Source organism: Rattus norvegicus, chromosome X (assembly GCF_021556685.1).
Source record: "Rattus norvegicus strain SHRSP/BbbUtx chromosome X, alternate assembly SHRSP_T2T, whole genome shotgun sequence".
Classification (NCBI taxonomy): domain Eukaryota; kingdom Metazoa; phylum Chordata; class Mammalia; order Rodentia; family Muridae; genus Rattus; species Rattus norvegicus.
The window spans coordinates 111,818,550-111,845,206 of record NC_141554.1 but is presented as its reverse complement, the minus strand read 5'-3'; the positions used below and the strand labels follow the sequence as shown (position 1 = coordinate 111,845,206).

At 39.3% G+C, this 26,657-nt stretch overlaps 1 protein-coding gene across 2 annotated transcripts in view; it reads right to left on the bottom strand.

Moving 5' to 3' along the window:
* Positions 1-673: 673 nt before the first annotated feature.
* Positions 674-26,657, bottom strand: part of Radx (RPA1 related single stranded DNA binding protein, X-linked) — an 87,552-nt gene continuing 61,568 nt past the window's right edge. The window contains exons 12-14 of one of the 2 annotated variants that reach the window (NM_001127377.3): positions 12,034-12,324; positions 10,245-10,412; positions 674-1,991 (exon numbers count right to left, since the gene is read on the bottom strand). In NM_001127377.3, coding sequence (NP_001120849.1) covers positions 1,870-1,991; positions 10,245-10,412; positions 12,034-12,324 — 581 coding nt within the window. In that variant the 3' untranslated portion in view covers positions 674-1,869. The remainder of the gene's footprint in view (positions 1,992-10,244; positions 10,413-12,033; positions 12,325-26,657) is intronic. The other variant, XM_087600710.1, reaches the window with a different exon arrangement.

The window sequence follows — 26,657 nt, the reverse complement described above, 5'->3', positions numbered from 1 at the left end:
TTATGCCTTTTAATGTGTATTGGTGTTTGCCCACATATATGTATGTGTACCGCATTCGTGCCTAGTACTACAGAGTTCAGAAAATGGGGGTACATACCCTGGAACTACATTTACAGAGGATTGTGATTCAACATGTGGGTGCTGGGACTCAAACCCAGAACTTCTGCGAGAGTCACAATTGTTCTCAGCCACAGAGTCACTTCTCCAGTCCTAGCCTTTGTGATATAATTTTCTAAGAGAAGTTGTTTAACTGGCTTGTGGGGGGCACCTGCTCAGAGGAGAAGGGGAAGGAGGATAGGAGAAGGGTTGTGAGAGAGGGTGACTGGGAGGAGGGCACTGAGCGTGATGTAAACTGAATAAGTAAAAAAAATAAAATTAAAAAGAAAAAAGCTGAAAAAATTGGAAAAGTTATTTTCCATTAAATATAAGAACAGAAATCATACTTTTGTACAGTTTTTCTAACATTTTTCCATTATGGACGCAGCTCTAACATCAAACTGCCCTTTTGAAATTGTAATAAGTTAACCCAAAATCACCAAATTCCATTTGAACACCACAGTATTCAAACCTGCATGTGAAAATCACCTTGGATCGCTTTCAAGTACATACACAGCCCTTCGATATAAAGGACACACACGAACTATGTTCAAAATGAGAGAGGAGACCAAAAGAGTTACTGCATCTTAACATATTTAATAACACTGTGAAACTAGTAACACAAAAATTCACAGTTCTAATTAACTATTCCATACAGTTATCAAGAAAACTGAACACTTTTATACACAGTGCACCTTTAAGTTCCTAAGCTTCCCAGCACATTAAAACGGCAATAGCACATGACATCACAGAATTATAGGGTTCTAAGGAAAGCTTGTTTCCTCATAGATTTCCTTATACCTCAACTACAATCAAATTCATCTTGATAGTTGTTTTGGTTCATTTAGCTAGTCACATGGGTATCAGACACAGGTCTTCACAAATGTAGAGTGACCACTTATTTACCTTTGAAACACAGTGTAGTAGAAAACCAGACTGAGACAAATTCCCTTAGTTACTTTTCTCTACTTTAAATACAAGCACTTCAGATATATTAACGTGAGATGAAATTTTACAGTCTAAAATCACATTACATATACTGAAATTACCAACGAACCCAGTACGAATGTAGATATATTGTAGCCTCTAAATTTAACACTACACACTGGCCAAAACACTCAAAACTTCAAGGCATTGGAAACCACAATAAAGGGCTGAAAAATTTCTATGGCAGTTTGGCATATTTACTTAATGGCAAATGCAGAGACCAGGGATAATTGGTTCATTATGATCCATGTATGTGGACGTGACAGGTACTACCCTGCTTATAAGAAATGTGGGTAGAGCGCAAGGCCCTGGGTTCGGTCCCCAGCTCCGAAAAAAAAAGAGCCAAAAAAAAAAAAAAAAAGAAATGTGGGTAGTCACTTTAGAAGAATGATACCTTAGTCTTTGAATTTTCAGTGTAAGATTTATCACTGTATGTGAATGAAATCAGAAAGCTGGTAAATTGTATAAGCCAAGGTACCTTGTATAGAGATATTGGAATAAAAGTACACTTTGCTAAAGAATTTATTCCAAACATACATTGTTACAAGTTAGGATAACAGTCACATACAAGTGAAGTAATTTTTGACACATAAAATTGACTGGACTTTTTTTCAATAATGAATCTGATATGAGATGTGAGTGCTAAATACAAGATGAACTGAAAACCACTTAACTTTCAAGGTCATGTAAAATTCTGATGAAAATAACAAGAAAATAATAAGTTCTCTTTAAAGCAGTACACTAATTAGAACATGTAATTGTTTTGACTACTAATCTTTAAGAAGCTTATTCTGGAGTATAAATTTTCTGCAAACAGACTTCCACTTTATTGTTACCCAAATTACAGATATCCAAGATACCGATGATGTGGACTCTATCCAGGTCAGCTGCTGCCTTTACAATATCACCTAAAAGTGCAAAAACAGATGGTAAGTATTGTAAAAAAAAAGTTAAATATTTACCTGGATTTAGAATCACACTGATGATTTTTCCCTTACAATATTAAGGGCATCCTTAATTGTGTTAATTCATCGCATGCATTTACCAAATTTCTCCAGACAGAGAACATGCCTATATATACAGTCACCAATGTTCTTCTACACATCTCTTGAGAGTATTTGGTTTTCTTTCTCTCTCTCTTTTTTTGTGAAGTAAAGTAAATCTACATATTTTAAAGGTCACAAACATCTTAGATTTTAAATATGCTTGTTACTAGGTATTCTTTCAAAGTGTATTTTTTAGAACTAACATAGCTTTGCATATTCTTGTGAACCTTTATAAAAATGGCATAGTAAATATATACCATTGCAGAACTTAGACAAATATTTAGAACTATCAGGACAAATACACATGAAGAAAGAAATTGTTGTCTTGTGCTCTGAGCCTGCTTGGGAACGTTAAACTGCCTGCTTCCCACCACTCATACTCTGATGACTCATCCATAAGCAGAACAGTTCCTATCCCTGGTTGAGTTTGCTAGACTAAAGGGACCAATGCAGGATTTATCCTGATGGATACCACTGTGTTTTGCTCTATCTGACAGCTACCGCAATGACTGACATAGAGCTTGCTTTCTCGTTCTACCCAGTTTTGTTTGCTCTCATAGCAGTGGTGCCCTCCCAATGGAGGTTTTTCTTAAAAGCATGTAATATAAAATATTGGCATACAAGTGCAGTTAGAACGAGCAATAGACTGAAAATCCAGGGTTGCGAGAAGTTGAGAAATGAGATATAAAAGGGAACAAATTCCTTTAAATGATCCTGTGTAAGACAACCCTACACACACCCAAGGGTTTGCCACATGGCCTGAGAAAGCCTCCAAAGACTATGATCATCCACTGTGGCAGACAGATTTCAGGAGGAAGTAAAGGCCACTACAGCGTTACAAGTGGCCTGGTTACATGATAATGTATTGTGGCACAGAGCCAATTTAAAAAGTTTAAGAGAAATCATTTGCTTTGTTTCCTTTTTTTTCTCCATCTTTATTAACTTGAGTATTTCTTATTTACATTTCGATTGTTATTCCCTTTCCCAGTTTCCAGGCCAACATCTCCCTAACCCTCCCCCTCCCCTTCTCTATGGCTGTTCCCCTCCCCACCCTCCCCCCATTGCCGCCCTCCCCCCAACAATCACATTCACTGGGGGTCCAGTCTTAGCAGGACCAAGGGCTTCCCCTTACACTGGTGATCTTACTAGGATATTCATTGCTACCTATGAGGTCAGAGTCCAGGGTCAGTCCATGTATAGTCTTTAGGTAGTGGCTTAGTCCCTGGAAGCTCTGGTTGCTTGGCATTGTTGTTCATATGGGGTCTCGAGCCCCTTCAAGCTCTTCCAGTTCTTTCTCTGATTCCTTCAACGGGGGTCCTATTCTCAGTTCAGTGGTTTGCTGCTGGCATTCGCCTCTGTATTTGCTGTATTCTGGCTGTGTCTCTCAGGAGAGATCTACATCCGGCTCCTGTCGGTCTGCACTTCTTTGCTTCATCCATCTTGTCTAATTGGGTGGCTGTATATGTATGGGCCACATGTGGGGCAGACTCTGAATGGGTGTTCCTTCAGTCTCTGTTTTAATCTTTGCCTCTCTCTTCCCTGCCAAGGGTATTCTTGTTCCCCTTTTAAAGAAGGAGTGAAGCATTCACATTTTGATCATCCGTCTTGAGTTTCATGTGTTCTAGGCATCTAGGGTAATTCAAGCATTTGGGCTAATAGCCACTTATCAATGAGTGCATACCATGTATGTTTTTCTGTGATTGGGTTACCTCACTTAGCGTGATATTTTCCAGTGCTTTGCTCTCTTCCAGTTTGTGGCTCTCAAGTTTTAAGGAAGCTATCAAAACATTAGGCAACTACTACTAAGCTAAATGGATGACAGAGTTCAGTGACAATTGTTTTAAATGCAAAATAATAAAAGCATTGAGAAGTAACAATCAAAATTCCATGGTGATTTCATCCACACAGACGGCATCATGGTCTGTACTTTTCACTTCTCATGCTCCAGATACTGTGCTAAAGTCCAGGGACTTCATTTGTTTTTGTTTCATTTTTGGCTTTTTTTGTTTTGTTTTGTTTTGTTTTTGTTTAATGAAAGCACACAACATGCTTAAGAGAATCAAATAAGCCTTAAATGGGATATAGAAAAGCTCAAGCTTCAAAATATCTCAATATCTTCCTCTGCTACACACACACACACACACACACACACACACACACACACACACAACACACACACACACACACATACAGACACACACATATAGACACACACACACAGACACACACAGACACACACACATATAGACACACACACACACACACACACCTAATGAATGAATCGAATTTGTGAAAAAATAATGAATATGGCCAGTAATTGCTAATAATATATAATTGCCTCCTTTAAGTGTGAAGCACATTAATCCAGATAGTTTGAAAAATTCCTAAGAACTTTATATTTGATGCTAACTGAAACAAATCAAAGCTATCATATAGTGACTTTTAAAATTGATTTACATACCCTCTATACCATAAAACTGAAGAGTTCTCTCTAGCTGACTTCGTCAGTTATGTTCTACTTTGAGTAAGTGACAAGTTACCTTCGAATTTCCATATCTAGTGTGTGTGTGTGTGTGTGTGTGTGTGTGTGTGTGTTTGTATATCATAGGCTGTCTTGCAGATTAAATAGACACGAAGCTCTTAGAATGGTGGCTAACACCAGTGGAAGGGGAAGCCCTTGGTCCTGCTAAGACTGAACCCCCAGTGAATGTGATGGTTGTGGGGAGGCTGGTAATGAGGGGAGGATGGGGAGGGGAACACCCATATAGAAGGGGAGGGGGAGGGGTTAGGGGGATGTTGGCCCGGAAACCGGGAAAGGGAATAACATTCAAAATGTAAATAAGAAATACTCAAGTTAATAAAAAAAATGAAATGAACTAAGTATTCAACGCATCTCCTGTCCAAGGGGGAAAACCGGGCTGGCGAGGTCATCAGTGGATAGACAAACATGTAACCAGGCTGAAGACTGAGTTCAATTCCCAAGGCCCAGGAGTGGATGGTTCAATGTTTACGAGTCCCAAATGCTCTTCCACAGGTCCTGAGTTCAATTCTCTGCAACTACATGACGGCTCACAACCACCATAGGTGGATCTGATGCCTTCGTGTGAAATGGTGGTACAAATGCAGATAGACACGTAAAATAAATAAATATCTTTAAGCACACACACACACACACACACAAAAAGAATGGTGGCTAACATACAGAAGCCACTAATATATCAGCATTAGGTTTTTTTTATTAAAGAAAACCCTCCTGTTATAAAAAAAAATAAGATTAATTACGTCAAAGAAGTCTTTTAGGAAAAGACTGTAGGATTTTATTTATATAAAATGAACTTTTGTAAATTTGCATGAAGTTGTTAGAATCACATTATTTTAGGAAAATACATGTATAATGTAGATGTGATAAAGGAAGCCCCATGTGTTCCCAGTGCTTCTTATTCTTGGTCACAGGGGAAGGGAAATTATCTTGGTCTCTTTAGTTTACTGGTATCATGTTAACAGTTCTGGCAACTAGGAATATGAGTTGGAGGGACACATCATTTCCTGTCTAAAGTAAATAAAAACAAATTTGTCCTCCATTTCTTTCTTTGCCTTCACAACTCTAGAAGCCGTTTGCTCCTGCTGTGTTAGCAACAAGAAGGAAGCAAGCCGGGTTCATGAGAAGGGAGTTGCTGACTGATTGCACAACACTTGAGGAAGAAAGAAGCTGTAATTGTGCTCAGTCACTATGACTTGAGAGCTGCTTTGTAACTGCAGCACAGTTCAATCTACAAAATAATACAGTGTAGTAATTCTTGTCTTTGAAATCAATATGGGAAACCCTGACTACCCAGAGAATCAAGTTTTTTCTAAATATGTGAAAATTCTGTATGGCATTACAGATATGTTCAATAGGCACATTAACATAATATTTTCAAGTGGATATGTGTGGGTGTGTATCCAACTTCATGATTAAAATGATACGAAGATTTCATATTAGCAAGATTTGTTAAATGATGTGTGATAAATGGTTAATCGTTTGTAAAATATATGCTCAATCATTATTTTACCCTCCACATGAATTCTAAGTGGATTAAAAAGCTTAAATTGTAAGAACAGTCATATTAATGATAACTTTATTCCACTAAAAATCAAGAGCAAAGTACTTGAATAGACAATTCTCCAGAGACATACATGTGCCCTATATGTACAAGAAAAGATGCTGAAATCCTTAGTCATAGAGAGAATTGAGGTGCTAAACTCACGAGAGTACCACTTCCTATATATTTGTGCAACTCTAAACAAAACAGAACGCAAAGGATTAGGGTACCCGGGGAAAGTCTGATCACGAGTTTGATCCCTGCAATCCACAAAGTAGGAGAAAACTATCTCATGGAAGTTGTCCTCTGACCCCCACATATACACCATGGCACAGATGCATGTGTCATCGTGAGTACGCAAGCACTCATGCATACAACATTTAAAAATAACTGTGTACTTATTTAAAAATTAAACAAAAATTAAGAAGTGAACAAATGTTGGTAAGGCTGTGGAGAAACTAGAATCTTCATACATGGCTCATGGGATGTGTGAAATTGAACACACACTATGGAAAACGGTTTGGCTGCGTCTCAAAAACTTACACATAAGAATACCATTTATTTAAAATCTGCAACTGACAGGAGTGGGGAAGTAGGGGGCATCTCCAGGAAGAGACAGAGACCTGGGATAGGAAGGTACCCAAGAATAAATAGGGGTGTCCTTAGCTGTGACCCCAGAGTATTGGGTTATGGAACCTGAAGGCCACTTCCTGTAGCCAAGGAGAAACCCCAGTGAAGCAATAAGGACTCCCTAACCCACAAAACTTTTGGCCTGAAATCTATCCTGTCTACAAGAAATGCAAGGGCAGGGAATGGAGCAGAGATCGAGGGAAAGGCCAACCAATAACTTAAGACCTATCCCATGGGCAAGCACCAATCCCTAACACTATTAAAGATACTCTATTAAGCTTGCAGACAGGAGTCTAGCATGGCTGTCCTCTATGAGGCTCCACCCAGCAGCTGACTCAGACAGATACAGATACCCACACCCAAACAGTGGATTGAGCTTGGGGACTCTTAGGGAAGAATAGGAGGAAGGATTGTAGGCCCCTAAGAAGATAGGAACTCCACAGGAAGACCAACAGAGTCAACTAACCTGGACCCTTGGGGCTCTCAGAGAATGAACCACCAAGCAAAGAACATACACAGGCTGGACCCAGGTCTCCCTGCACATATGTAGCAGATGTGCCACTAGGTCTTTATGTGGGTCCTGAACAACTGGAGCAAAGGCTATCCCAAAAGCTGTTGCCTGTACAAGCGATAGGTTCTTCTAGCTGGGCTGCCTTGTCTGGCCTCAGTGAGACTTTGCAGAGACTTGAAGTGCTAGGGTCGGGGGATACTCAAGAGGCCCCCACACACCTGCTCAGAGGAGAATGGGAGGGGGAACGGGGGAAGAATTGTGGGAGGAGGAAGTGAGTGGAATGTAATGTGAATAAGTAAAAAAAAATTAAAGAATATCATATAGTTCAGCAATTCTATTTCTAGGTATTTATATGCACTGGAAGAACTAAAAACATGGATTCAAAGACATGCCTGTATATATGTTCATAGCAGAATTATTTATAATATTCAAATTTGGAGACAAGCTAAATTTCTAGAAATTTAACAGATGAATGGATAAAGAAAATGTGATACTTAATACAATGTGAAGTCATTCAGGCATAAAAAGAATGAACTGCTGATACATATTCTAACATGGATGAAGGCAGACAGTGTTATGCCAAGTCAAACAAGCCAGTTATAATAGGGCAAATATTGTATGATTTCATTTAAATGAAATATCTATAATAGGCAAATGCATAGAGAAAGTGGAACAGTTACCAGGGGGTGGGGAGAAGAGGAAATGAAAATTACTGCTTACATTTCTGGCATTTGAGCCTAATAAAAAAATATATATGTGAAGAGAAAGAAGACTATAAAAATACCTCCAAAACAATAAAGTGGTGTGTGTGTGTGTGTGTGTGTGTGTGTGTGTGTGTGTGTGTGTGCGCGCGCGCATAGACATGAAATCTTTGTATAATTATACAACTACACCTGTAACATCAGTTCCAAGAACTATTATTTGGCAACAGAAAAAGCATTTGAAAACAAACTATTTATTGAGAAAAGATCTCTAGAACTGTCTGGCCTAAAATTTGCTATATAGACAGGCTGGCCTCAAACTCACAAGTGATCCTCAGACCTTAGCCTTCTGAGTTTTGGAGTGAAAGGTATTAGCCAACATGCCTTGGCGGGTTGGAACCAGTCTTAAATACTCTTCAATAGGGGGCCATTAAAGCAAATTTTGGTACAGTCACATAGTGGAGTATTTTGTTGTTTCTGAAAAGAATAAAGTAGCTCTTGATGTACAAATACTAAAAATGTCCAAGGTGTGTTATGGGGGGAAAGTTGATTATAAAGCTACATCTATAGAATATAATTTATAGGCATTTATTTGATAGGACATTGTAATTAGTACATGCTGTTGTATGAAAACATGCTATAAATAAGTAAGAAAGGCTGGACCTGGGAAGACCTGAAGGGAAACTTTCACTTTTACATAGGATTTTTCTGTAATTGTTAACAAATTAAATAATTCATGTGCATAGTTTTTGTGATTAAAAGAAAACAGCTGATAGTGTTTAAAAGATGACACCAGTGTTATCCCATGAACCACTGTTTTATATCACCAAGCCTATTTCTGTCTCTCATGCTAGATTTGTGAAAGCAATGGAAAAGGTTGGAATCAGGCAAACTTTCAGATTCAAATTATAGCTCTGTTATTCATGCTGGTGAGACACTGACTTTCAGTGTACTTTACCTGTAAATGGGGGATAGCAGTGTTCATACTGCCGGGGGGGTCTCTATGGGGGACTAGTTGAAAGGCATGATGATCAGCACAATTATCACTGTCACTATTATTAGTGCTGTATCATAAAAATGTGCTATTCTGCTGACAATGAATCACTCTGCTTTTAGCTACTACCTTATTTTTCTCCTCTAGTGACTTGTGTCCTTCATGTTCAAATATTAACTACTTGGCAGACTGGTACCAGGTATTTTTCATGTGACCATGCTAATGGTGTCTGGAAGAATCCTCGCATTAGCAAGGAGCAGATAAGTGGGAACTCTGACCTACAATTATCTAATAACTGCATGTGCATATACCAGAAAGCCTGGGACAGGGTACATAAGGTGAAAGAAGAATCCGAGTACAGAAATATTTCCACTAGTTAAGAGAGCCCAAGAAGTTGTGATATAGGACATGATATTGCAAGCTAATTAACAAATCATCTCTATATGGAAAATTTAAGAATCTCATAAAATTAGATCGTCAAACACAGTTGGCACAATGAGGAATGTCAAGTTCTATCATCAGGTAGCGTCCATAAGACATGCTCAAAAATCAACAGAGATTCTAAAGCTTCATTGGCTTGGAGAAACTTGCCATCCAAGGCTTTCTTAAATGCTCTTTTAAATGCATTGTGTTGTTGAGCTCAATGAAAATGACTAGAAGCTTTATCACTTGGTCAAGGAGTAGAAACAACAACAGAATGGACAAGACACCTATAACTGCAGAGTTGAGTTTAGAGGTATAGAATGAAAAAGCTGGTATTTTATGAAGCAACATAAATGACCGAAGAGTTTCACTGTTGGGATCGCACATACTCTTAGCAGTCCTGAAGGAATGGAATGAATAGCACTTGAATAACCAAACATTTAGGAGAAAAACAATTATACGGTAGTGCCTTGCTAAAGGTTTATAATTTCAGGCAATTATACAGAAAAGGATAAAGGATAAAAGGGAAGCTTTACACCACTCCAAGCACATACTCGGTCAGTCTGATGAAGTAATTAAAATCATAAAATATTCTTTATGTCTCACCGGAATGGAAACAAGCTATTTAATTTACTTAAAAGCCACATTCAGGTTTAAGTTCTAGGGGGTACACATATCAACGAGTTAAGACAAAATACAAATTTTGCCATTAGAAAAAGGTTAGGGTCATTTACATTACATTTTCTTTAAACTAAGTATAAAGAACGCAGTCACCTGCCACTGCCTTGGGATCTGGCACCCTTCCACTGACAGGTGCTGCTGGTGGATACACACAGCTGTAATTCATGCAGGTCAAAAATGTGTCGATTTGAGAAGTTTCAACATCTTCAGGAGAATACATAGGTAGAAATGCAACATCAATCGCAATCTCATGGTTCAAACCTGTGAGAGAAAGACCATTTGTTATTAAATGTTCAGTGGCTTAACATATTTTTGCTACTTTGAGTTTCCTGCTATGATCCTACCTAACATGTGCCAAAGAGTTTGAGGCCTGTGAAAACCTGTTGACATACTGGCAACTAAATTCAGTTGCATGATGACCAAAATACCCACTACCATGTATCTTAGTCCTATATATTTTTTCTCTGTATAATATTAAACCATTAAAAAGCAGAATTTATGGGTTAAAAAATCACATGTTGAAATATACTCATGTGTGGATTTATTTAGTCATACCTCACTGTTATAAGTAATTATATATAAGGTCAAGGTAGGATTCAACTATGTCTGACTTATTTTCATATCTTTAAGAAAATAAATCTAGTTGAAGATAAAAACTCATGTTAATTATACATGGTATATTTAGACTTAAATTTTGTTTGAATTAAAAAAAAAAACCTTACGATTCCTATATTCAATGTTTGTTTTCTCTGAAACAAAAGTGGTTGAGAGATTCAGGAAACCTGATCTTTAATCATGGCCTTCTTTGTACTCAGCCTGAGTGTGAGACTGAAATCATGTAAGTTTCCTTTTGCTCTAAAATTAAATGTACAGTCAAATAAATAAAAGAATGCCCTCTTTCCATACCAGAAAACTCAGGGAAAACGTTGCCAAATGGTGTGATATTGGTTATCGGTATAGATCTTGTGATACCTACATCTATCCTTCTTTTAAAATCCATAAAAGGCTTGGCTTTTGCCTCTAAACCACCCTTGAAAACAGGTAAGGTAACATTTATATGAAAATAGCACACTCCTAACATTGATTCAATCTGGTGAGCAGTGTGCCAAATTTGTGTTCCTTCTACCCTATTCTTGCTTTTAGCTGACTCATAGCCAAAGCTAATAAAAAGTGACAACTACATATGAGTCAACTGAGACGTGCAGTCAGTCTGTTTCAATCAATCTGTAGAGTGCTAAAGGGAGAAAAACATTCAGTCCTGTGTTTCGCTATGACTCTTTGTTTCTATGGTTACTTTATGTGACGTATGGGAAATCTTGGCTTGACTTTTGTTTCCTAGATATGAAACTAAGTTTGATAAAGTACCTGAAGAGATCAAGTACCACGGTCTAGTGAAGACCATCTGAAAATTCAGTCTCTCATTGTCAGTAGATTTTTATACGTTTTACTGCATGCATATTTACATGTGAGAGAGGAGGAAAGAAGGGGCAGAGGGGATAATGGTGAAAAAGAGTTGCTGGGAAAAAGTTAGGGCCATTAGCATTGCCACGATAGAAACAACGATCAACAAACATTAGTCAGATCAGTCATGGAAAGCTCTGTTAGTTCCCACACTCATATCTCCCCAATTTTTCCAAGGACTTGACAGTGTTGAAAAGCCCACAATCTGAGCTTTATTTTATATCAGAATTAGTGCCCTCTTCATTTAGTTTGAGCCAAACAAAAATTTCCCCCTCAGACATTTATATATATAAACACACACACACACACACACACACACACACACACACACACTCATAAAGGCTAACTGCTGACCATATTTAAATATGAAAATACATGAAATTAATAGTATTCACAAATAATAGAAGAGAAGTTCACCTACCTAGGATGGTTACTTCAAAATGTCCAAGACTTCGGGCACTCTGAAATTCATCCAGTTTTGGGGGCTTTCCTTCTGGTGGTACATATTTTGCAGGCTGAGAATTAAACTGCTGGGTGAGAAACTTTTCATGCCCCAAAATAAATTTCCGTGGAATACTTTCAGGATCGACATGACCATAATGTAGATGGTCTCTCAAGCTAAACTTCTTATCTCGCCACAGCTGACTCTCCCATCTATCGTTTATGATTCTTTTGGACTTCCCTGTGGCATTAGCAGTTGAATTTTCTCGACCTGTTCAAAATAAAATGAGATAGGCACAATTGGCTCATAAAGGAGCTGAATCAAGGCACTCACTACATTAAAGAGGACAGATTAATAAGGAAGAGTTAAGCAGCTTTAAAAATCAATCATTAACAAAATGAAAATTGAGAATTCAAGTTAGGAGAGGGGTCTAGAGTGATGCCTCGGTTGGTTAAGAACACTTGTTCTTGCAGAGGACCTGAGTTGAGCACGCACATGGTGACTCACAACTGTCCATAACTCCAGTTTCAGGGGCTCGAATGCTCTCTTCTGACCTAAGCATGTACCAGGCACACATGTGGTGCTATCTGTCATACATGCAGTCAAAATAAGCATCCACATATAATAAATAAATCTTTAAAACTGTGCAAAGGTTTTTTTTTAATTCAGAAAGAATTAAATTAGTTTTCTAAATAAATTTTCCTCCAGAATAATGGGTGATGTACTTTTCCCATTTGTTAGAATTGTGGAGATTTGTAATTATCTTTTCTTTTAGTATTTCTACATTTTCCAAATGCTCTTAAATAAACATGTTTCGTTTACCTTATGTAATACAACCAAGTGAAATTGAATTCCTGGCAATGGTAATATTCCCTCATTTGTTTATTGTTTGTGTCAGTTAGCTTCAACTGTTCAACTGTCAACTTGCCATGGCTCAGAGTCTTGAGGGCATCTCAATCTCAAGAGAATTGTCCAGATCAAACAGCTCCGGAGCCATGTCTGTGAGACATTACCATGACTAATAATTGATGGGGGAGGGCTCAGGTCCCTGTAGGCAGTGCTCTGCCTGGGCTGTACGGTAGCTTAGCAAGCCAGAGGAAGCAAGCCAATAAGCATCATTCCTCTCTGATTTCTGCTTCAGTTCCTTCCTTCTGGTTCCTGCCTTTGGCTTTCCCTCAATGATGGATGGATTCTCATGTGTAAGCCAAACAGACCCTTTCCTACCTCAAGTTGCTTTTGGCTAGTGTTTTATAATGGCAACAGAGAGGCACATTAAAATAGCTTGTATTTCAAAGCCTCATATAGTCCGAGATGGACTATTAACTCTTTATGCAACCGAGGCTGGTCTTGAACCTCTCTGAACATTCTGCTTTGGGCTCCTGAAGGCTGGGGTTACAGGTGATTATAGAAATCACTCATTATTGGTAGAATTCAAGCCTAAAATAAAACTGTTAATTTCTGATATATATGTATATATGTGTGTGTGTGTGTGTGTGTGTGTGTGTGTGTGTGTGTGTGTGTGTGTGTGATATGGTAAAGAAAGAGGCAAATAATTGAGATGAAAACTCTCAGGACCTGGGCTGGTAAACTGGCTCTGTGGGTAAGGGAGGTTGCTGTAGAGCCTGAGCCTGACAATCTGAGCTCAACCCCAAGGACTCAACATGGTAGTGAAGGGACAATCAACTCTCACAAATTGTCCTCTGAACTCTACATGTGCGTACACACACACACACACACACACACACACACACACACACACGCGCGCACACACACACACACACAAACAAATGTATAAAAAAGGTCTCTATTCTTTTTTTTATTAACTTAATTATTTCTTATTTACATTTCAAGTGTTATTCCCTTTCCCGGTTTCTGGGCAAACATCCCCCTAATCCCTCCCCCTCCCCTTCTTTATGGGTGTTCCCCTCCCCATCCTCCCCCCATTACCGCCCTCCCCCCAATAATCACGTTCACTGGGGGTTCAGTTTTGGCAGGACCCAGGGCTTCCCCTTCCACTGGTGCTCTTACTAGGATATTCATTGCTACCTATGAGGTTGGAGCCCAGGGTCAGTCCATGTATAGTCTTTAGGTAGTGGCTTAGTCCCTGGAAGCTCTGGTTGGTTGGCATTGTTGTTCATATGGGGTCTCAAGCCCCTTCAAGCTCTTCCAGTTCTTTCTCTGATTCCTTCAATGGGGGTCCCGTTCTCAGTTCAGTGGTTTGCTGCTGGCATTCGCCTATGTATTTGCTGTATTCTGGCTGTGTCTCTCAGGAGCGATCTACATCCGGCTCCTGTCGGCCTGCACTTCTTTGCTTCATCCATCTTGTCTAATTGGATGGCTGTATATGTATGGGCCACATGTGGGGCAGGCTCTGAATGGGTGTTCCTTCTGTGTCTGTTTTAATCTTTACCTCTCTATTCCCTGCCAAGGGTATTCTTGTTCCCCTTTTAAAGAAGGAGTGAAGCATTCACATTTTGATCATCAGTCTTGAGTTTCATTTGTTCTAGGCATCTAGGGTAATTCAAGCAGTTGGGCTAATAGCCACTTATCAATGAGTTCATACCATGTGTGTCTTTCTGTGATTGGGTTAGCTCACTCAGGATGATATTTTCCAGTTCCATCATTTGCCTACGAATTTCATAAAGTCATTGTTTTTGATAGCTGAGTAATATTCCATTGTGTAGATGTACCACATTTTCTGTATCCATTCCTCTGTTGAAGGGCATCTGGGTTCTTTCCAGCTTCTGGCTATTATAAATAAGGCTGCAATGAACATAGTGGAGCACATGTCTCTTTTATATGTTGGGGCATCTTTTGGGTATATGCCCAAGAGAGTATAGCTGGATCCTCAGGCAGTTCAATGTCCAATTTTCTGAGGAACCTCCAGACTGATTTCCAGAATGGTTGTACCAGTCTGCAATCCCACCAACAATGGAGGAGTGTTCCTCTTTCTCAGCATCCTCGCCAGCATTTGCTGTCAAAAGGTCTCTATTCTTATTCTTTATTTTTTATTTGAAGTTGTATATGTGTACAACATATGCATGTGTGCATGCACATACATATGCATATAGGGTTAGAGGGTAACGTTGACTGTTTTCATCAACATTTCATATTGCTTTCCATCTTATTTTATTGAGACAGGCTCTTTGTTTTTCTCTCCATCTTTATTAAACTGGGTATTTCTTATTTACATTTCAAATGTTATTCCCTTTCCCGGTTTCCAGGCCAACATCCCCCTAACCCCTCCCCCTCCTCTTTAACTGAACATGAAACTTTCTGATCATCTAGACTGGCTGGCCACCAACCTCCAGATAGCTGCCTGTTTCTGTGTCCATGGCGGTGGAGTTTGCTTCTCTTTTTAAGTGGGTGTTAGGGATCTGAGCTCAGCCTGTCAGACTCACAGTGCAAGTGCTTTGATGAGGGAGCCATTTCCCTAGAACCTTATTTGCAATTAAGGAGTCAATTCATTATCTATGTACAATTCAACTGGTATGTTTAATTTCTAAAGCAGAATATAAGTTATCCCTCCCCCATTAAAACATTAGTTCAACAATTATTAGGTATACATCAAACATGGTGCTAAAGAATCTGGCACAAATAGTACTTTGATTGAATAACACGCCATTAGAAGTAAAGATACATTCATGCTAAAATAAGACCGAAAAGCAGATTTAAAAATAGGAGTCTCGTGCTGTCATTTCTACAGGCTAAAGCAAGCTACTTAATAAGCAACTGTAATTTTAAGTGAACCAAGTTTGCCAAGTTGCTTCTTTGCAGTCGCTTATGTCCTGCTGTTGATTCCTGTCCTAGAAGAAACCTTGAGGAGACAGAGGCACCAACAAGGTGTCACCACTATTACCTTTCATATTTTACTCTACCCATAAGCCAACCACAGAGCTTAGTTTTTAAAGAGTAGCTGGAGATATACTGAAAAACTATTATATGTTAAAAGATAGTGTTCCAAGGGAAGATATAGAAATTGAACACATACTTCTCGTTGCCAGTGCCATAAGAGTTATTTTAAATCCAAAAATAAAGCTGATGGATAGTGCCAATGATGATGACTTATAATAAAATGGATAGACGAATATATCACACATGAAAAGAAAGGAATAACTCAAATGCAGGAAAGTAGGAGTAAAGAGAAGATTGGGAAATGATCTTAGAGTTTTTAAGAAGTTTCCTATGAAGTATACGGGGCAGCAGAAAGTTGCCAACCGTAGTGGCACAAGCCTACAGTCTTAGCTCTGAAAGGCAGAGGCATGAAGCTTGTGACTTTGAGATCCGGGTGTGCTGTTCGACCTGTCTAAGAGAAAAAGACGAACAGCAGCAAGCAACGACTCACTACTTCAGCGACCCAAACCACACTGGATATTCCCACAGCATGAACAAGTCATATATCATTTTAATCTTTTGAAAACAAATATTTATCTTATAGAAATATCATATCTTGGCAGAAATAAGTCTCACACATACATACACAAAGTCACATTCACACACACATATACACATATCTACCCCACAACTGGTTACCTCTGTAGGATATTGGGATCCAAATCATTAGTTCGAACACTGACAAAGAAAAATGAACTACATGTCTACATAAGCTTCTCAGTCAGGAACTGCCTCCTTCTAGACCTGTTTATCTTCTCAGGCAATGAATAAAGAAGGAAATATAAAATTATATGAACTTTTGGACCTCGGCATTGGTCTAATAGCTGACAACATCAAGAAACAAGGAAACTTTCTAATAGTCTAGAGAAAAGGCAGAGCAAGTGTGTTAAAGCCCTCAAACGGGTAACAAGGAACAAGGAAAAACAAAACACCAGACTGAGTCTCCCTTTCACAGTCAGCCCTAATCACATAAGCATATAAGTAACACAAAAAACTCAGCAGGGTGTGTGTGTGTGTGTGTGTGTGTGTGTGTGTGTGTGTGTGTATACATAATTGAATAAATAATATGACGCTGTGGGTAGGGCACTTGAGAAGCCTGAGCAGAGGCGAATAGGGTGGAAATAATGACTCCAAAAATGTAATTTAATAAAGAAAACATTTAATTATAAAAAATTAAACAGAGATTGTCAGGACTGAGCAAGAAAGCTGGACAACAAGAGCTTAGAGCAATCCCATGAACACATAGTCCAGATACAGACAACTTCAGCACAGCAGAAAAGCTGTGTGGACTTCTAGTGGCCTTTGCTCTGGCCCTCCCTAGGTACAGCAGGATTCAAAGGTACAGAAAGAAGCCAGGGCTTACTGTGTGCAGTCCTGGTCCTGGACACCTTGTTCAATTACTATGTAGCTTTTTTCTCTCTGTGTTCTTTAGGTTGTGGGCGGGTGGGGGGGTGGGGGGGATTGGGTGTGAGAGCCCGTGAGTCTGTGGAGGCCAAAAGTCAACATCAGCTATCTTTTTCTTTGCGTTCCACCTTTATTTATTAACATTTTTTCATGCAACATATTTTGAGAATATTCTTCACCTCTCCCACAGTTCCTCCCAGACCATCTTGGCCTTCCAATCCATGGTTTTCTCTCAGAAACAAACAAAAACCCCCAGGAAAGTAAATAAATGAATAAAACAATCAAAAACCTTGAAAATCAATGTTTTGATTTCCATCTTCTGTTTTTAGACAGGCTGTCTCAGCAAACTTACTTTATTTTTAGCTTGGTCGGTGGGCCAGCAAGCTCAGAGTATCTCCCACTCTCCTTTGGGCCCCATACTTGCCAGGGCTTACTGCTGTGAGCTGCCCTGCCTAGCTTTTTACACTGCTGGAGATCCACACTCAGGTCTCCATTCCCGTGCAAGCACTTTCCTCACTGAACCATTTCCAAGACCAATTTAGATCTCTTCTAACCTGCCAGGGCATACCTGAAGTACAACATAAGGTCCTGATCTCTGGTTCGTGTCACTTACTTAAGGCTGAAAAGGCAGTTAGTTGGTCTGCCTTAAAAGCACAGTGAAGTGGATAAACTACCTTCAGAAATCTAAATCAGGAGATTGGAAGTGAGATAAAGAGTCAGTTGTCTAAGGTCACAGAGGAAAAGGCAGTTTGAAATTTTGGGTTTGAAACTGGTGCATTCAAATCACACATATATCATACAGAGGTAATTGGGAGAAGGCTCCCTCTGAGTGGCAAACTCAGAAAAGCCTGAGAGCTTAATTAAGCTTTCACTTCAAGTTGCTCCGAAGGCTCTGGGGAGGTCTAGGTAAGAACTGAAGGAGGGACACAGCACAGAGCCAATTGGTCAAGGCTGGGAGAAGTACTTTATTTTAATTTCTGCTGTTTGGGGATATGTCTGTCAGGACAATAGAGGAACACAGTTGAGCAATGGAATTGTGTAGCCACATACAATGAGTTTCTCCCAAGAATTGGAGGAAGTTACAAGAAAAAAGGGACATTTGTAGTTTTTAGGGGGTGGAGGGACAGCAAGGCCTTTGAGGAAGAAAAGGCTGATTTCTATAGTCACTGCATCATAATATTCTAAATGTTCAGTTTTCAAGAAGAAACCAAAACATTACAAAAGGGAAAGGGGATTTATTAGTTTTTATATTTTGCTGTTTGATTTTTCTGTTTTTTTTCATGACCCATGGTATTTAATAGCATAATTACTTAATAGCATCATATTTCATATTATTACTGTTTCCACAAACAGCGAAACATAAAAATAATAGCAATATAGGAAAAAATCAAAATTAAACCAGAGAAACAGTACTTGAACCAAAGTCAAAATATCAAAGAGGAAAAACTACAATAATAAAAATCAAACAAATAAACCCACGGGGATGGGGGACAATTACAGAAAAAAAGAATTCAGTCGAGGGCTCTTTTTGAGAAGGCAGGAAAGAGTAAGGAAAATGGGAGGTCCATTAAGGAGCACAAAGGGAACTGAGTTCAGAAAGCCTGGGCCTAGGGAACGGGTGCGGCAACCTTAGGCTGACCAGAGCTGATGTTATCAGTAATAAAGGACGGGAAGGCAAGAGTGCTTGAGGAAAGAATGGCTCTAGGTTTCACAATGAGACCCATTATAACAAAATAGGTGAAAGGCATGAGGAAAGAAACACAAAAGCAAGAGAGAACCAGCTTGGCCAGCACAAAAATGTGTTTTACAGCAGAATTTCATTAAAAAAAAAAAAAAGCCCACAGGGCCAACATAGTGAATAAGTAAAAAAAAGAAAAAAGAAAAAAAAAACTAAGCAACAAATGTTTATGAAAATAGGGGGAAGGAACCCTTCATTGGTGGGACTACAATACAGCCAGTGTGGAACTCACTGAGGATGTTCATAAAAATAGAACTATTTTATGATTCTGCCATAACAATTCTAGGCACAGAATCAAGATGGTAAGATCATCCATCCCTGAACCAAGGAAAGAGGCCTCGGAAGAAATCTAACCTACCTTCATAGCTTTTAGTTACAGGCTGTGTGGATAAAATGTATGCTGTTCTAAGCCCTGACTATGTGACCCTTGCAAATGAACATAGTTGCTAACCTCTGAAGGAGTTCTTTTCTCTTCACTTGAGACAAAGTGTGGGGACCTGAGAAGGCGTTAGCATTGACTCATTGCTTTCCTACTTTCAGTTTCCATCAGCATCTAGATTAGTTACATTTTCAAAGTTATGGCTCATTTCATTTCTCATTCTTCATTTTTTTATACCCACAACTATGTATTTCTGGCCTTCATCCTCGCATCTGGGCATGTTTGCCCATAGAATTGTTTTCTACCTGTCTCCATAGAGCCACTAGAGTAAAGTCTTAAAATGAAAACAATGCAATTCTTTATTATCTTCAAAACTCTTTGTTTTGATGTCTAAATTACAAGATTCTTCCTATAGTATGTCCTTCATGATTTGGTCCTTTGGCATGTCATTAGTCATTAGACTACTTTCTGCCTCTTGCTTTTGATGAAGCACACCAAAACTGTAACAGGCCCCCAGACATTAGTACGACTGAGTCCAGGATGGAAGTGCCACTCAGGCTTTAAAACTCAGCGCATAGACAGCACCATCAGCCAAAACTCAAACAAAGTCCATAGTTATGGGAAAGTCTCCAAGTAAATGTTCTAATTTTTGGCTTTTGTAGTTCTACTTCTGGCTAACTGTTCTTGTTATCGGAAGTGTGTCGACCCAGGGCATAGTTCTTGTGCTTAGAAGCTCATCTGGAGAAAGGCTTGGTGTTACTTCAGGATCCTGAACACCCAGTGTTGTCACCCACTGGCTAAGAATGACTTTGTATTGGCTTAAACCTTTGTCCAAGTACTCTTTTTGATGAGTAACCTACAACTAAAAAGAAAAACCTTATTGTACTATATGAAATTTCTTCTTTTTGAGCTTGTGCAAAACTAATCTTTGCCTATATACCTGGTAATTTGCCAAACTCTACTTATTGTTTATGAATTAATTAGGTATTTCACAGACAGAAGTCCCTCAAGCCCATTTTTACCTTTCTGAAGGAACCAGAAAAACTGGGTAAAGAGGGACTAACACAATATCAACATACTCATCAACCAGAGTTATCTATTTCTAAACTTAGGTCTGCCATTGATGCAAAAGTGTTTTAATAGTTTACCCTTAATTTTGTTGTGGAAATATTTCAAACAGAGTAAGACTGGCCTACGGGCTCTCTGTGGGACACCATCTTGTTCACTACTTGATTTAGGAAGGCTCGGTATCATCATCGGGTAGGTACTGAATAGACACAAGGAAGTGGGCTACTAAGCAGCACTCTGCCCTCATCTTTGCTTCAATGCTTGCCTCCAGATCCCAATTTTGAGCTATGTCCCTGGTTTCCTTCCTTGATGGATTGTAACCTGTAAGCTAAAATAAACCTATTTCTCCATTCCTCCCTAAGTTTCTTTTGGTTATGGCGCTTATCAGAGACAGACAGCAAACTCTAACAATTACTGAGCTATGTTCACGGCCTTTGGAATACTTTTAAAAGATTGATTTCTGCTGTTATTGTTTGCCTCTTGCCAACTTGACACAAACTAGGGTCATCTGGGAAGAAGGCATCTTATTTCCTATAGCTCCATAGGACTGGATCGTAGGAAAGTTTGTAGGGCATTTTCTTGAATCATGATTTTGTGGGAGGGGCTATATCACCTCAGGTAGTGCCACCCTTGACCTGATGTTCTGGGTGCTTTAAGAAACTAGGCTGACCGAGCCATTAAGCAGCATTTCTCTATGGCTTCTGTACCAGTTTTGCCCCAACTGCCCTGGATGATAGACTATAAATTATAAAATGAAATAAACACTTTCCTACCCAACTCGCTTTTGGTCATGAGGTAAAGCATTTCCCGTAGAAATATGAAGACAAGAGTTCAAATTCTAGTACTCTGCACCCAACTTCCGTGGGATGGAGAGCTAAACCTTCAGAGAGACAGACATGCCTGGGAAACCAGAAGAGACTACACTCTGCCCACATCTCTGACTCCAGAGGAAAACAACAAATGCCATCTGGAACGCTGGTGCACGGAAGCTCCCGGAAAGGGCGGCGCAGATCTTCCTGGTTGCTACCCCCACGGAGAGCTTGTAGGCAGCACCCCACCAGCAAACTTGAGCCTCAGGACCACAGGTAAGACCAACTTTTCTGCTGCAAGTGACCTGCCTGGTGAACTCAAGACACAGGCCCACAGGAACAGCTGAAGACCTGTAGAGAGGAAAAACTACACGCCCGAAAGCAGAACACACTGTTCCCATAACTGGGTGAAAGAAAACAGGAAAACAGGTCTACAGCACTCCTGACACACAGGCTTATAGGACAGTCTAGCCACTGTCAGAAATAGAAGAACAAAGTAACACTAGAGATAATCTGATGGCGAGAGGCAAGCACAGAAACCCAAGCAACAGAAACCAAGCCTACATGGCATCATCAGAGCCCAATACTCCCACCAAAGCAAACACGGAATATCCAAACACACCAGAAAAGCAAGATCTAGTTTCAAAATCATATTTGATCATGATGCTGGAGGACTTCAAGAAAGACGTGAAGAACTCCCTTAGAGAAACACAGGAAAACATAAATAAACAAGTAGAAGCCTACAGAGAGGAATCACAAAAATCCCTGAAAGAATTCCAGGAAAACACAATCAAACAGTTGAAGGAATTAAAAATGGAAATAGAAGCAATCAAGAAAGAACACATGGAAACAACCCTGGATATAGAAAACCAAAAGAAGAGACAAGGACCCATAGATATGAACTTCACCAACAGAATACAAGAGATAGAAGAGAGAATCTCTGGAGCAGAAGATTCCATAGAAATCATCAACTCAACTGTCAAAGATAATGTAAAGCGGAAAAAGCTACTGGTCCAAAATGTACAGGAAATCCAGGACTCAATGAGAAGATCAAACCTAAGGATAATACGTATAGAAGAGAGTGAAGACTCCCAGCTCAAAGGACCAGTAAATATCTTCAACAAAATCATAGAAGAAAACTTCCCTAACCTAAAGAAAGAGATACCCATAAGCATACAAGAAGCCTACAGAACTCCAAATAGATTGGACCAGAAAAGAAACTCCTCCCGTCACATACTAGTCAAAACACCAAATGCACAAAATAAAGAAAGAATATTTAAAAGCAGTAAGGGAAAAAGGTCAAGTAACATATAACGGCAGGCCTATCAGAATCACGCTAGACTTTTCGCCAGAGACTATGAAAGCCAGAATATCCTGGACAGATGTCATACAGACCATAAGAGAACACAACTGCCAGCCCAGGTTACTGTATCCTGCAAAACTCTCAATTAACATAGATGGAGAAACCAAGATATTCCATGACAAAACCAAATTTACTCAATATCTTTCTACAAATCCAGCACTACAAAGGATAATAAATGGTAAAGCCCAACATAAGGAGGCAAGCTATACCCTAGAAGAAGCAAGAAACTAATTGTCTTGGCAACAAAACAAAGAGAAGAAAAGCACACAAACATAACCTCATATCCAAATATGAATATAACAGGAAGCAATAATCACTATTCCTTAATATCTCTCAACATCAATGGCCTCAACTCCCCATAGATTAACAAACTGGATACGCAACGAGGACCCTGCATTCTGCTGCCTACAGGAAACACACCTCAGAGACAAAGACAGACACTACCTCAGAGTGAAAGGCTGGAAAACAACTTTCCAAGCAAATGGTCAGAAGAAGCAAGCTGGAGTAGCCATTCTAATATCAAATAAAATCAATTTCCAACTAAAAGTCATCAAAAAAGATAAGGAAGGACACTTCATATTCATCAAAGGAAAAATCAACCAAGATGAACTCTCAATCCTAAATATCTATGCCCCAAATACAAGGGCACCTACATACGTAAAAGAAACCTTACTAAAGCTCAAAACACACATTGCACCTCACACAATAATAGTGGGAGATTTCAACACCCCACTCTCATCAATGGACAGATCATGGAAACAGAAATTAAACAGTGATGTCGACAGACTAAGAGAAGTCATGAGCCAAATGGACTTAACAGATATTTATAGAACATTCTATCCTAAAGCAAAAGGATATACCTTCTTCTCAGCTCCTCATGGTACTTTCTCCAAAATTGACCATATAATTGGCGAAAAAACGGGCCTCAACAGGTACAGAAAGGTAGAAATAATCCCATGCGTGCTATCAGACCACCAGGGCCTAAAGCTGGTCTTCAATAACAATAAGGGAAGAACGCCCACATATACGTGGAAGTTGAACAGGGCTCTACTCAATGATAATCTGGTCAAGGAAGAAATAAAGAAAGAAATTAAAGACTTCTTAGAATTTAATGACAATGAAGGTACAACATACCCAAACTTATGGGACACAATGAAAGCTGTGCTAAGAGGAAAACTCATAGCTATGTGTGCCTGCAGAAAGAAACAGGAAAGACCATATGTCACCAGCTTGACAGCACACCTAAAAGCTCTAGAACAAAAAGAAGCAAATACACCCAGGAGGAGTAGAAGGCAGGAAATAATCAAACTCAGAGCTGAAATCAACCAAGTAGAAACAAAAAGGACCATAGAAAGAATAAACAGAACCAAAAGTTGGTTCTTTGAGAAAATCAACAAGATAGATAAACCCTTAGCCAGACTAACGAGAGGACACAGAGAGTGCGTCCAAATTAACAAAATCAGAAATGAAAAGGGAGTCATAACTACAGATTCAGAGGAAATTAAAAAAATCATCAGATCTTACTATAAAAGCCTATATTCAACAAAATTTGAAAATCTGCAGGAAATGGACAATTTCCTAGACAGAAACCAGGTACCAAAGTTAAATCAGGAACAGATAAACCAGTTAAACAACCCCATAACTCCTAAGGAAATAGAAGCAGTCATTAAAGGTCTCCCAACCAAAAAGAGCCCAGGTCCAGACGGGTTTAGTGCAGAATTCTATCAGACCTTCATAGAAGACCTCATACCAATACTATCCAAACTATTCCACAAAATTGAAACAGATGGGGCACTACCGAATTCCTTCTATGAAGCCACAATTACTTTTATACCTAAACCACACAAAGACCCAACAAAGAAAGAGAACTTCAGACCAATTTCCTTTATGAATATCGATGCAAAAATACTCAATAAAATTCTGGCAAACCGAATCCAAGAGCACATCAAAACAATCATCCACCATGATCAAGTAGGCTTCATCCCAGGCATACAGGGATGGTTTAATATACGGAAAACCATCAACGTGATCCATTATATAAACAAACTGAAAGAACAAAACCACATGATCATTTCATTAGATGCTGAGAAAGCATTTGACAAAATTCAACACCCCTTCATGATAAGAGTCCTGGAAAGAATAGGAATTCAAGGCCCATACCTAAACATAGTAAAAGCCATATACAGCAAACCAGTTGCTAACATTAAACTAAATGGAGAGAAACTTGAAGCAATCCCACTAAAATCAGGGACTAGACAAGGTTGCCCACTCTCTCCCTACTTATTCAATATAGTTCTTGAAGTTCTAGCCAGAGCAATCAGACAACAAAAGGAGGTCAAGGGGATACAGATCGGAAAAGAAGAAGTCAAAATATCACTTTTTGCAGATGATATGATAGTATATTTAAGTGATCCCAAAAGTTCCACCAGAGAACTACTAAAGCTGATAAACAACTTCAGCAAAGTGGCTGGGTATAAAATTAACTCAAATAAATCAGTAGCCTTCCTCTACACAAAAGAGAAACAAGCCGAGAAAGAAATTAGGGAAAGGACACCCTTCATAATAGACCCAAATAATATAAAGTACCTCGGTGTGACTTTAACCAAGCAAGTAAAAGATCTGTACAATAAGAACTTCAAGACACTGAAGAAAGAAATTGAAGAAGACCTCAGAAGATGGAAAGATCTCCCATGCTCATGGATTGGCAGGATTAATATAGTAAAAATGGACATTTTACCAAAAGCGATCTACAGATTCAATGCAATCCCCATCAAAATACCAATCCATTTCTTCAAAGAGTTAGACAGAACAATTTGCAAATTCATCTGGAATAACAAAAAACCCAGGATCACTAAAACTATCCTCAACAATAAAAGGACTTCAGGGGGAATCACTATCCCTGAACTCAAGCAGTATTACAGAGTAATAGTGATAAAAACTGCATGGTATTGGTACAGAGACAGACAGATAGACCAATGGAACAGAAATGAAGACCCAGAAATGAACCCACGCACCTATGGTCACTTGATTTTTGACAAAGGAGCCAAACCCATCAAATGGAAAAAGGATAGCATTTTCAACAAATGGTGCTGGTTCAACTGGAGGTCAACATGTAGAAGAATGCAGATCGATCCATGCTTATCACCCTGTACAAAGCTTAAGTCCAAGTGGATCAAGGACTTCCACATCAAACCAGATACACTAAAACTAATAGAAGAGAAAGTGGGGCAGAGTCTAGAACACATGGGCACTGGAAAAAATTTCTTGAACAAAACACCAATGGCTTATGCTCTAAGATCAAGAATCGACAAATGGGATCTCATAAAACTGCAAAGCTTCTGTAAGGCAAAGGACACTGTGGTTAGGACAAAACGGCAACCAACAGATTGGGAAAAGATCTTTACCAATCCTACAACAGATAGAGGCCTTATATCCAAAATATACAAAGAACTCAAGAAGTTAGACCGCAGGGAGACAAATAACCCTATTAAAAAATGGGGTTCATGGAAGAGCTTGAAGGGGCTCGAGACCCCATATGTACAACAATGCCAAGCAACCAGACCTTCCAGGGACTAAGCCACTACCTAAAGACCATACATGGACTGACCCTGGACTCTGACCTCATAGTTAGCAATGAATATCCTAGGAAGAGCACCAGTGGAAGGGGAAGCCCTGGGTCCTGCTAAGACTGAACCCCCAGTGAACTAGACTGTTGGGGGGAGGGCGGCAATGGGGGGAGGGCTGGGAGGGGAATACCATAAGGAAGGGGAGGGGGGAGGGGGGAGGGGGAGGGGGATTTTTGCCCGGAAAATGGGACAGGGAATAACACTCGAAATGTATATAAGAAATACTCAAGTTAATAAAAAAATGGGGTTCAGAGCTAAACAAAGAATTCACAGCTGAGGAATGCCGAATAGCTGAGAAACACCTAAAGAAATGTTCAACATC